At 40.2% G+C, this 13,087-nt stretch overlaps 1 protein-coding gene across 34 annotated transcripts in view; it reads right to left on the bottom strand.

Moving 5' to 3' along the window:
* The window catches only part of shot (dystonin-like protein short stop), a 308,131-nt gene that overhangs the window by 168,386 nt on the left and 126,658 nt on the right, over positions 1–13,087 (bottom strand). For all 34 annotated transcript variants that reach the window (XM_087343471.1, XM_087343467.1, XM_087343486.1 and 31 more), the window contains 2 exons: positions 7,133–7,210; positions 5,692–5,784 (listed from right to left, as the gene is read on the bottom strand). In XM_087343471.1, coding sequence (XP_087199597.1) covers positions 5,692–5,784; positions 7,133–7,210 — 171 coding nt within the window. The remainder of the gene's footprint in view (positions 1–5,691; positions 5,785–7,132; positions 7,211–13,087) is intronic.

Raw genomic sequence — 13,087 nt, forward strand, 5'->3', positions numbered from 1 at the left:
AAAGTATAAAATTCCCTTGGCAAACTCACTTCTTTATGTAAACCTCTACTAATGTTTACGAACATGTCGGCTTGAGTTTTCAGACACAGGCTTTCAAAAGTTTGCATGAAGCAGCGTAGATTTTGAGCGTTTTCGGTGATTTTGCCCGCGGCACAGGCTGGTATTTCAATTATTATGATATCAGCTCAGAAACAGAAAACATGGAGGGCAACAGAAGCGCCTTCCACAAATGTTTGTTTTAATGTCACCACAAATCAGCAGGAAGCCGTTCGTCGTACACCAAGGCCTGGACGTAAAAGGTACTACCCCGCCCACACACTTCCTCAACTACAAACTGCAAAAGAACTATGCTGAGAACATCACAGAAGAGGTGTGACGCAAGGACGACACAGTTGCAAATACATGTCCTTGAGGACACAACATGGCCGCCTATGGGAATCAAAAGAAGCTGAATGTTACTACCTCCAAGAAAATGTCGCCCACCAACCAAATGATCACGCCACACTTCTTACCTTCATGCAAATTCTACAAAGACGCAAATTAAACTAATTATTTTGTAACAGAACCTGAAGGTTTAACACCCCCCCCCAAAACCCAAAGTCCTCCAATTAACACAGTATTCACCCCGGAGACCGATTGCCATGATCGAGATTTTTCGTGGTCTTTCTCAGTCCCCCAAGTGCTGGGACTCTTAAATAAGGCTACGACCGCTTCCTTCCACAGCCTTCTAATTCATTATTCACTAATATCACTATCAATCGACGCTGTATAAAATAAGCTAATGAAAGCGATATTAAATAAATCACAAATAAAAAAACTCACGGCCCTTCAGAAGTTCTATCTACACCCCCCCCCCCCCCCCCCCAACAAAAGACCTCTCTCCCCTCTTCTTGCCTCCTTCAAAATGGCAGTTTTCCAACACAATCTTTCCGAATGCAGTTATTGTATCCCCCTTTCGAAAAACATGCCCGCCCCGTCATAACCTAGTGGACGTCACTACGCCTAACTCTACTGTACTAAATCATACACCACCAAAGCCACGAGTGCCGAATGTCACTTTCTCTCCAATGAGTGACGTACTTATCACAACGGAACACCTTGTTCGCCTTATTTTTATCTCCATGCCCAAAAACTTGTTCGCACACACGTGATAAAGAATACGTAAGTTCCGAAACTCGGAAGAATCCATTCAGTATCCGCATGCCACTTTGCGTACGTAATCACTCACAACTGTTTTGGAATGTTGGGTGGACTACAAGAGAGTAGCCGAACTATTATATCATTCCTTTATTATTATGTATGAGTGATAAAGGACGACTGAACACATCACGGAAAAACTAGGCTTCGTACAGACACGAATCGACATTCCAACAGCTGAAAATATCCGAGGCCCAGTGGCGTGGCGTCCACACCGAGGCTGCCAAAGTGTCAATCTCTTATCCCGAGGCATTCTAAGTCTTCGGTACACAAAATCATGTAAAGAGATTGCTAAACTTGCAGCTGATGATGCCTTCCGCAAAAAGATTTTGCATGATTCGCCTCTGAACTCTCACCAGGGATAACAGATAAAAACGATTTTAAACTTGAACTGAATTGAAGCAAAACCTACGGTCTCATTTCTTTCAAAAGCGTGCCAACAAAAATTTGTAATGTTTCAGAAATGCAAAAGGATGCTGTCAGGGAATAACTTTACCACCAAGGATTCAATTAACGTTCATACAGGCGGCTACTTTATCGACCGATATAAATGTATAACACTGCCATCTGGAGAGCTGAGCTAAGAACTGAAGATAGTAGCCGTACTACAGCGCCAACTACAATCGGAGGCTTTAACTACATTCTCCATTCAGCTTCCGACATTCTTTTTTGTTTTTGTTTTTGTTTCTGTAATGTGACCTTGTACCACGATTGCAGGGACGTAAACTCAAGCCGTTTGTGGGGCCGGTATCCCACAGAATTATTCAACAGTTGATCTTATTTATCTGTGTTTGATGTGCGTGTTTCTGTTTGTTTCAAGAAATGCATTTCTGTTGACATTAATTTCGTCACAACAGTCATTCTTACTATTTACGGTTTGCTACTGTACAAGAATTCAGATTCAAGTGATACATTCCTCCTTAACACTGGTAACCATCTACAAAACAACATGGCGTCACAACACTGTGAGAACCTCAAATCCCAAACACATGCAACAAGTTTATTACAAATCTGAATCCCTGAATGTACTGAAATTAATGATGGTTTCAGAATGTGAACTGTAATATCCATAATTACGACATACACAATTATTAACTTAAAAATTTCGCTAATCTTAAATGTAATGTTATAACAACGGAATTTACCGCAATTTTTCAAAACGATGTCACTAAAATGTCTCCTTATGAAGTAAAAACTAAAGCCACCTATGAATGCATACAGGTGAGTGCAGAAAACTATATCAAGGCGAGGGTCGCTGTTTGAGCTTCCAGAATTTATCAGGATGTGATGGTTTCCCACTCTGTAAATCAAACCCTGGCTAACCAGCCTGAAGCAAATCGCTACCCCAGCTCATAATACACTTATAATTTAAAATTAAGAACATAATTCTCAACTAAAAAAATCTATGTCAGGCTATCAAATTTGGTACAAACCAAAACAAATGTCAGAAGGAATCGTCAGTTTCTCCTAAATCAAAACTGCGCTCCACACTTTACCACCCTGATTTGAGACCTTACAAACATCTGTGACCAAAACACACAGAATGGGGGACAAAACTTCTTATAACAAAGTGACGAAAACCTAGCCATGATTCTTACTGCTACATGAAATACCAGAGTACCCACACCACAACAGTTCTGATCAATACAGGAACTGGAAAGTAAAACATAAGATACATCATTGAATTCTTTATGCTGCAAGATGCATGAATGACGTCAATGTTCTTCAATTTAAAATATCAGTAGCTCCAATCACTGAGAATTGGATGTATACTCACATCACATTACTGACTGAGAATGACCTCAGAAATAATATCCTGAAGTACTTATATAACATCACCTGACACTCTGTATTTGTCGATGCAGAGTCCTTTACTCTTTGGAATGGTAAAAGATCTACTATGTAAGGAATGCAATACAGAACAACTACAACGCCAAATTACAAGCCATTTAAATCTGATACATGGACAGTTCTTTGCATGGCAATAACACAAACCACATAAGCGACCTATTGCGGTGTTCTCCAAATTTGGAAATCTTACCTTTCGTCCCTGTCAAGTAAGCAAAGACAAGGGAAAACCATAAAACCACTAGTTAATGTTATGCATCCATAAAACTGAAAATACAAGTACTCAATACTGCAACCACACAAAGAACCGACCATGAGGAAACTGACAAACGCAAATACACTAGATCGGATATGCACACATAAGAGGGAACGTGGTACGATTCGAGATTTGAAGCTTTCACGGCAACTAAAAGAGGTAGATAAGTGGTACAACTGTTTCCATGAATTGGAAGAGATTAAAAGAAGCTGCCAAAAAAAAAAAATATTAAAAGAAGCAAGTCCCACAATACTTGACTGTTCTTTGTATAGTCACTGTGCAACATTCATGCTGAGAGTGCAAGCAAAATGTTCTACATACATTCTCCATCTTAATTTATGCATTTATCATTGATACCTATGAATAGGATTCCCAAAAATCCTGTTAAATAATACGGGGGGAAAAATACAGAATTTTTGTGACAATTTTAATCTCCGCATCTTACGCAGGAAGTGACAAAACAAAAATATGGATAAACAAGGTGAAGAGAGGTGATCAAAGATGAACATAATCCTACAAGGAAAGAATTAGAGAAACAGCGTGAAGATGATCAGAATTTATTCTGAATCTAGTACAAGCATTAAAATGCCGAATCTCAGAGAACAAAAAGAAAACTGAAAATTTTACAACACTTTAAATAAAAAGTTGCTTTCTTATCAAGCACTAAATGATGGGAGATACTGACTGTACCAACTACACAAGAAATTATAATCATGCGACAAATTAAATGTCTAAGACACTTCCCGTTAAAGACAGGAAAGATTGTATGCGGTTTCAAAACTGAGAATCTTAAGTTTGTTTATGGTTTATTTAATCATGCCCTTGATTACAATTAAACTGCAGTGGATTAACTGAATGTAACGTAATGACACCTCCGAGAAACGCGGATAAATTTGTTTCATTTTTGCATTCATGACCCAATATGGCATAATGTTATTCCCTGGGACACGTCCAAGATAAAAAAACAACTCAAAGAAAATATAAATTCAACTGCTCCGCCGTTACGTTACTGGGCTTCTCGATTAACCATAAGCCACAAGAAACTTGAAGACAAAATACACAGGATTTTTGGTATCCCATACAACTTATATCAAAAGCAAACAAATAAGTTTACTACCACATTACTTCATTATAAATGGAACAACTGGCAAAATACAGAGAAATTCTTTGTTAATCATGTCAAATTAACCCACAGGAACTCTTTTACGTTCCTGTGCGTCAAACATAAAATGCAAGTCACTTACGAAACTGTTACGCGAATTTTCAATTACAATTGTAAATGTGATTATAAAATTATACTGATGAACACTTATGTGTGCATGCAAGTGCTGCATGATCAAAAAAAGTGTACAAGCTAAATACAGCACCATGCCCTCCCTACTTCATGGCCAGCGTTGACAGCACGAGAGGTACCACACAAAGAACGAATCAATTTTCATTATCACAAATCAATTATATTGCATAATTATTTATGTCATTCTCTTCAACTGCCTTTCCTTTGGTATTTGGCAACCAGAATAATATTTGACGATGCCTGTCATGTGATATGTTGCGCCACACAGATACTGACCGACATTTTACAGAAGCATGCAATATGACTAAACACATTCAATTTTGTTGTTCCAATTAACGTCCATCGAATCACAACAGTAAAAAAAAATTGAATTCTATACATATTTTTATTTTGCATATCTTCTTGGCCTCTAATTAAATTTTATCTGGATACAAACAGTTGATTGTATAAAGCTATAATTTTGCTCAGTAGAGAATTTCATAGCAAAATTGACTCTCAATTTTAAGTTTTAGTTACACTCACTGAAACTTGCAATATATCTTAAGGAGATTGATGAATGTCAATTTTCATCATCAATACTTTGAATACAATATTTCAAAAACGATGGGCTTTCTGGAAATTATCCATCGTCTTCATTCTTTGTTAAAAAGCACTATATTTTGGTGACTGTATTCTGTCTTCGTCCTCCGGCAAAGACCTGCTCTGTTGGGCCCGATCGATACGGCTAGTCCCTATCTCTGGGCTGGAGAATTTTCATACAAATTAATGTATCCAAAATTGTGTGAAAATCAGCTTCACCTGCTGAACAGCCCGAGAGAGAAGTTTCCTATCACAAAATCACTTCACTGCATCTGACGCACTAACAAAGAACCCGTGTCCACTTACAACGAAATAAGTGTCACCTGCATACTGCGGGTTTACGTTCAGCAAGAAATGAGAATAACTCCATCTGCTGACTTTGTAACAAACTGTCGCAACACTAACACAAAATTAAGAGAGTTCGACGTGTAAAAACCACCATTTCGCCTCTCGTGCTTCAAACTGGCAGATAGATAAGTTACGTCAAAACTGACAAAGAAAATCTTAAGAGCCCTACCTGGAAATGCAGGATTATTGTCCAAATGAGACCAAGAGTCAGTTTTGGGTTTCCATCCACGATGTCTTCTGCTCGGATATTCACCAGCTTGATCTGTAACAAACAATTTTTACCATTAAAATTCTGTTTACGACATTCTGACCAGTTTACTGCTTCTTCATTATAACATTTGGTTTATGTTGATGCTGAAAATCACAGAGTAGAGATGAAGAAAGGATAAATTACAAACTAAATACTATATTTATGTATACTACAGTGTGTATATACATGATCTGTCATTAGGAAGAATAAAGTTCCCCTCATATCATAGCCATTCCATCATGGGCTGTGGAAGTAACATCTTCATCTGACAATGAGTTTAACAAGTTAACCTTTTTCCTTGGATTTTGGGAACGAACCGTTCTTCAAGTGCCTGAGCGCTGCGGGTCCCAACTTTTCGTTGGCTCGATCTATGGACATTCGGTAGGACTCCTTGGACGAGGGATCGGCCCGTCGCAAGGCCTCTGCCTGTACACAGGACAGCACAAACATCCATGGCTTGAATGGGATTCGAACCCACGGTCCCAGCGACCAAGCGGCACAAGGCCCACGCCTCAGACCGAGCGGCCACTACGGACCCCACATCTTTAATACTTAGTTTAAAACGCTAGTGTGTTACTATAAACCAATTTTCTCTGGCTATTGAAATTTTAAGTGAAAGGTTAATGTGCTTTACTGCATTTTTAAAGGGATATGTCCCTATTAACTTCACTACATTCTGCCTTATTAGAAGAAGCAAAAGAATAAATCCTTCCCTAACTTACAAACAAAGAGTAAATACAAAAAAATGTAAACATTACACAGCTCAAAGATGGCTGTCGTCTGGTTTGTAGTGTCACGTACTAATCAAAACCCTGATGTTGGAGGCAGCGAGGACCTCTGAAATGCTTGTAAATTTCTACCAGACTACACATCACTACAACCCAGAAGACAGCTATTTTCATACTTACTGCCATGAGAACCACAAATCCTACATTTTATTTTTTGGTGCCATCGGGTCGGAGCTGACCCCTGGTGACATTATGAACAAGATCCCTCTGAAAAGGACCTGTTCATATGTTTCCTCGGCAAATGTTCCAGAAGTGCCTTCTTCTGTGTGTAAATGACGATGAAAATGGAGTAATTGTCTGGATGCCACGGAGAAACCCCGGAGAAAACCTCCGTGATACCTGGACCACGGCCTTGCCCAACACAAGTTATAAATCCGGGCACCACCGGGAATCGAACCCGGGACCCCAGGATTACAAGCCCAGCGTTCTGACCGCTAGACCACCGTGGCGGTAAATCCTACATTACAGGGCCCAATTTTCAAACTCAAAAATAGATTGTATGGAAATCTGAACACCAGACAGCTTTTTATTTTCTAAGATCATATAAGCGGACAACGTAGACTCAAACTCACCTTCCTGTATCGCAAGAAGTCAAGGGCAATCTGCACATTCTGCAACATGTGGAACCGCATGCGACCTCTCTCCCGGGGCTGTAATAACACAATCATCAACAAATTAATTCATAATAAACTTCAACCTTCACGTCATCGAGCATCTAGTTTCTGTTACTGCAATTATAAGAGAGCACTTTAGTATGCTTAATTTGGTTTCAATGTAAAAGTTCAATAAATTTTATTCCACGGTTTTTAAAGTGGTCCACTATAACTAATTGACCAATATCAAAATCTGTTAAATCATTACAAAAAATACAAATATACAGAATATTATTAATTATTAATTAGTGTTCTGTCTGACAACAGGATCCTTCCATCCTTTTCTCGGACTGGGACCTGTTCATATACGTTCTTGGCAGATGATCCAGAAGTGGTTTGCCATTGCCTTCTTCTGTGTGTGAATGGAGTAATTGTTGGGATGCCACGGAGAAACCGGGGAAGAAGCCCCCGGAGGAAAACTCCGTGTTGCCTAGACCACGGCCTTGCCCAACACAAGTTATAAATTCAGGCACCGCCGAGAATCGAATCCGAGACCCCAGGATTACAAGGCCAGCGTTCTAACCGCTAGACCACCGTAGCGGTCTATACAGAATACTGCATGGAAAATGTCATATTTGGTGCATTACAAAAAGATATTCAACTGTCTCAGAGCCTTCTGCCGATCGTCTTTGCCACCATAAGAATCTGAAGTTTCAGATCACTAATTGGTTTCTCACAAATTTACAGTTCGCTTACTTCCATACTTTTGCAAAGAATTCTTTAAAACTAGTTTACTGACTTCTTCATTTTAAATAAACTACTTTGCAGCAATATTATTTAATATAATTTCCATGTTTCCCAAATTCTTTATTTGTTGTTTTGGATACCTCAGTGACCTTCATAAACATTTATTTCAGATACTAAATCTATTATTGCAAATCAAATCAAATGGTAGATATCAATAATGCAAAGAGTTGGATATACACCCTTGGACTTCATAAAATATTGATCATATAAAAATCTTTAAACTAATATTTCATTAAATGTCGTTCTTACTAATCATTTTAAGTGCCAAATGGTGAATTTATTGTTACTAAAGCTGTCGTGGCCCATTTAATGATACTGTATCAACATTTGCCTGGACAGACTAGGGATAATTACGAAGAAAAATTGCTCAGGGTAGCCACTTTCCAGACCGAGACTTGAAGCAGGGACTCCCGAACATGAAGTTTATGGAGTTTCGGCTGGCCGGTTCGCACCAAACTTGTCTCCCTCAGAAAATGTTCACCGAGAACATAAAATTTAATTGGAATCTTGTTACCGAGCGCAAACATTGGGACTGAGGGCCGTGACAACCTCGTTGTACGTCAATTTCATGAACTTAATGCGAAACAGCTTATTCGAATTTATATTAGTTTTCAGGCCGACTTCTTCCGAGAAATAAAAAATACTGCTGGAAGTTTACGTAAGAATAAATAATAAAATAAAATAAAAACTCCCTAGCGCTTCCCAAGAACGTGTGCTACTACGCGTTACAATACCTGCATTCAGAATTAGATCTGCAAAATCTTGATCATAACACGACACTAAGGTGCGCCCACAGAAACGCCTCTGAAAGTAAGTTACGAAAGCGGGCATTCTTGTCGTGACAAGTGATGGCACCTTCAGGGGAAACACAAGTTTACAAAGAAAACTAATACGCCCACAAGAGCAAGTATCATGCCAAAAAATCTCTGCTGGAAATGACACGCCAAAGCCAGTGATTTTGAAAACCGGCCCTGCTGTTATTACAGGTTGTGGCAGACTGTGTAGATCACGGTCACAGAATTACTCCCTCACGGTCATGCAGCGACGTAACCGGTGGAAATCAGTTTACTTCACCTTAAACACGCGATTTCCCTCCCGCACTACGCCACTGGCTATACGAGGTGCGATCGGAAAGTTTCAAGACTGCGCGTATAAAAACCCGTACACTTATCTCAGGTATTAAATTCATCCATCACCCTCGAAGTAGTTCCCCTGGGAGTGAACACAACGATCCCAGCGCCGCTGCCAAGCCTGGAAGCATCCCTGGAAATCTTTCTTTGTCAGCCTGTCAAGCACCATCTGCGATTCTGCCTGAATCTCTTGCCAAAGACTCGCCAAAACGGCTACGGAAACCTATGAAATGCTAAAGCAAGCATTTGGGGAGTCCGCAATGGGTCGCGCACAAACTTTTGTGTGGCATTCACGTTTTAAAAATGGCCGAACCTCTGTCGATGATGACGAGCGTTCTGGACGACCATCTTCGAGCACAACGCCCGAAAATGTTACGAAGATTCGGCAGGCGATTCACGAAGATCGACGTCGTACCATGAACGACTTGTGCGACATTGTTGGGATAGGCTATGGGACCTGTCAGCTGATTCTAAAGGAAGAACTCCACATGCGACGCATCCTGTCTGAGGACCAGAAGCAGAATCGACTTCTCGTTTGTCAGGAGCTCAAAGATCTTGCAAGAACCGACCCCAACTTCCTTTCTAAGCTCCGTGTGACTTCTTCCTCTTCCCAAAGATGAAAATTCAGCTAAAGGGAAGGAGATTTGAGACGATAGAAGAGATTCAGGCAGAATCGCAGATGGTGCTTGACAGGCTGACAAAGAAAGATTTCCAGGGATGCTTCCAGGCTTGGCAGCGGCGCTGGGATCGTTGTGTTCACTCTCAGGGGAACTACTTCGAGGGTGATGGATGAATTTAATACCTGAGATAAGTGTACGGGTTTTTATACGCGCAGTCTGGAAACTTTCCGATCGCACCTCGTATTTAAATCCTCCTAGATTGAAGGTCTTATACAGATGGTCAAACAATCGAAACCCACTTGGGTAAGATGTTTCCTATTACTGCTTTCAATTAAAAGTGGCACAGAATAATTATTTTCCGGGAGAACGTAGCCTACGATGTTTTCAATTATCAGCGTTCGGACGGTTGGATACGAATTCCCATATTGATTACGCATTCATGTGTAAAAGAAGGCGTTAAAATGCAATCACTTCTGCCCCGAGAATGTCGTTTTGCCCCCATTTCACTAAAAGGAGGACGAATCAATAGACGGGCTGAGAACATGCAAGTCCACTGTATGTAAAATAGTTCTACTCATAATTATTTTCTTGGTGTCTACGCGAACGACAGTTTTGGACCTCGAAGCTGGTATTAACCATCAAAGTTATAAGTGCTACGACAAGGTACAACTGAATTTTATTTTTAGTGTTCTGTCCATATGAACAGGATCCTTCCATCCTTTTCTCGGACTGGGACCTGTTCATATACGTTCTTGGCAGATGATCCAGAAGTGGTTTGCCATTGCCTTCTTCTGTGTGTGAATGGAGTAATTGTTGGGATGCCACGGAGAAACCGGGGAAGCCCCAGGAGGAAAACTCCGTGTTGCCTAGACCACGGCCTTGCCCAACACAAGTTATAAATTCGGGCACCGCCGGGAATCGAACCCGAGACCCCTAGGATTACAAGGCCAGCGTTCTAACCGCTAGACCACCGTGGCGATACACAACTGAATATTACAATTAATACAGTCGTGAGTCGTGTTTATGTGTGTTCAGGCGTGTGTTTTTGTCTTGTTGTTGTGTTTGTGTGTGTACGCCACACCTAGATTTGGCAGTACTCAAGTTCTAGTTGACTGATGATGTGCGCTCTGCGTGCCATCTCAAGACCTTGACAACCTATCACCGTGGCGAAACAGCGCGTAAAGTGGGTGCCGCAAATTATACATTAATTATATATAATGCACCAAACTATACGACACACCTGCTCAGCCACACTCATCCTACTCCATGAGCGTTCTTACACATTCTGTTCGTTTTATCTGAGTGGGTCACAGTCGCACCTTTTCTAATACGCAATTTCATATACAATTTGCTCCACGGACCTTCCGGCCAATGTCTGCCTCCATGGTAAAAAAAAGCCTTCCTTACAAATTAAAAGCTGGTCAAGGAATTTCGTTATGAAACGAATGCGTTCATTACCATGTTCACAAAATCACGCCAAGCAAACTCCATCGAACTGTCCACACATTCAAAACCAATTTTGTTATTATTGTCCCATTTTCGCCTAGATCTCGTCCCTTGAAGTTTCCGGACAAAAACTGTGCGTTTCTCACTTCACTGTGTCCGCTACAGGTAAACCAAACCAAACCAAACCAAACCCAACCCAACCCAACCCAACCCAACCTAACCTAACCTAACCTAACCTAACCTAACCAAACCAAACCTAACCTAAGAGTATTCAGAACATGGTTAATTAGAAGGAACAGGCTTTAGCCTAATCTGCACAGGCTAGAAGACAAACCTCACGCACGCTAACACTTTCATACAATGTAGGATCTCAGGCTTTCACGGCGGTGAATTTGAAGATGGTTGTATTCTTTCATACAGCGTTTCTATATATCACTACCGAGGATTTGGCGGATAGAAACCATAGTCATACGTAAGTAGCCTTCTTACAAATAATCCCACGTTCCGGAAAAACTCCTACGTTACTTAATGCCTAAACGGACAATCTGTCTAGAGAGGATACCGGGTACTTCAAATTAATAATTCTATGCAACTTTCAACCGTATAAATTACCGCTCACCGCCAGAGTTACAGAATGTAACCTTCAAGTTACACTCCTCAGCCAAGTTTATAGTTTTCAAAAACACAAAAATGTTTCAAAAACATCTGTAGGTATGGTTTAACAAAACTGTTACAAACTCAAAATGTGTTCTAGTGCTCTTTCTCAAAAGAAAACATGCGCTCATGACCTAAGCACCGTTTCTCAACCTATGGTGCGCGTACCACTAAGTAAAAAAATCAGAAGATAACATTAACATAAATAAGTTTTCCCTGAATGCATTTGGTTCGTGGTATATTTAATGTGTTAAATTAAAATTAGTGATACGCCAGCGAAAAAAATTGAGAACCCCTGACCTAAAGAATAGGTAGCATATTTTTTTCTAAAATCTTACCAAACAAAATATAAAGAAGCAAAATGTCACATGATAATGGAAGCAGTTTGTTCCTCCGAAACATCGGTCAGTATCTACCATACTACATATCGCAGCATACCAGAAGACAGCTGTCTTCATATTCATCGCAATGGGAACCTGAAATCTCACCAAAATACAGAAGCTCTAGTGTCTCGCTGACGACAGAAATTTGCACACCCGTCACGTTGGTGTAGATGCTTCAAGTATCATCTAAATTTAATTAAAATCTGTCAATGGAAACGCAGATGCATGACCCACGCACGCACATACATTAACGTGAATACACAAGACAGCTTTCCTTATACAAAAAAGGATAGCAGGCCAACAACGATATGTCCACTTCACATTAATGTATTCATGGCCTCCTAGTTTGTTATGACCACGGAGCCCAAATGATGTGCTGTTATTTAACGTGCCATTAGCAAACGCAAACATATTTTATTAGCGAGTTCTGTGCAAATTACCACATATTTACAATACAGGTTTGTAAGAACTGCGAGAACATACATCTGCCAATCTATCTGATCACTCTCGGACAGAGGATTAAAAACTGACATGGTCGTTTGCAGCCCTGAGAACACTTTCTACTACGATGACGAACCAGAATTGTCTCGAAAGGAAACGTGCTTGTCACACGCCACAAACAATATTTCAACGAATGGATGAATCTACAAGAAAACTGACTTGAAGGTTAAGTTCGTATGCCTACATTTGTTTGTTTGTTTATCTGTGGTTTGCTTAACGAAGTTGTCAGTACCTCGAACTATACAGTGCCAAAAAAAATAATTGTAAAAGATATGAAATTATGGGTTTGTGGCCTTGTTTTACATGGGCTTTACTATCCTGGTCTTTACCTAGATGGATGAAAGCCTCAAAATATCCAGCGAGTAAAAGAAACGGAACGTGAAGCTCACTTCT

The sequence above is a fragment of the Zootermopsis nevadensis genome, unplaced genomic scaffold (assembly GCF_977971745.1).
Source record: "Zootermopsis nevadensis isolate Lab colony 2312 unplaced genomic scaffold, Znev_1.0 Znev_ptg000006l, whole genome shotgun sequence".
NCBI lineage: Eukaryota > Metazoa > Arthropoda > Insecta > Blattodea > Termopsidae > Zootermopsis > Zootermopsis nevadensis.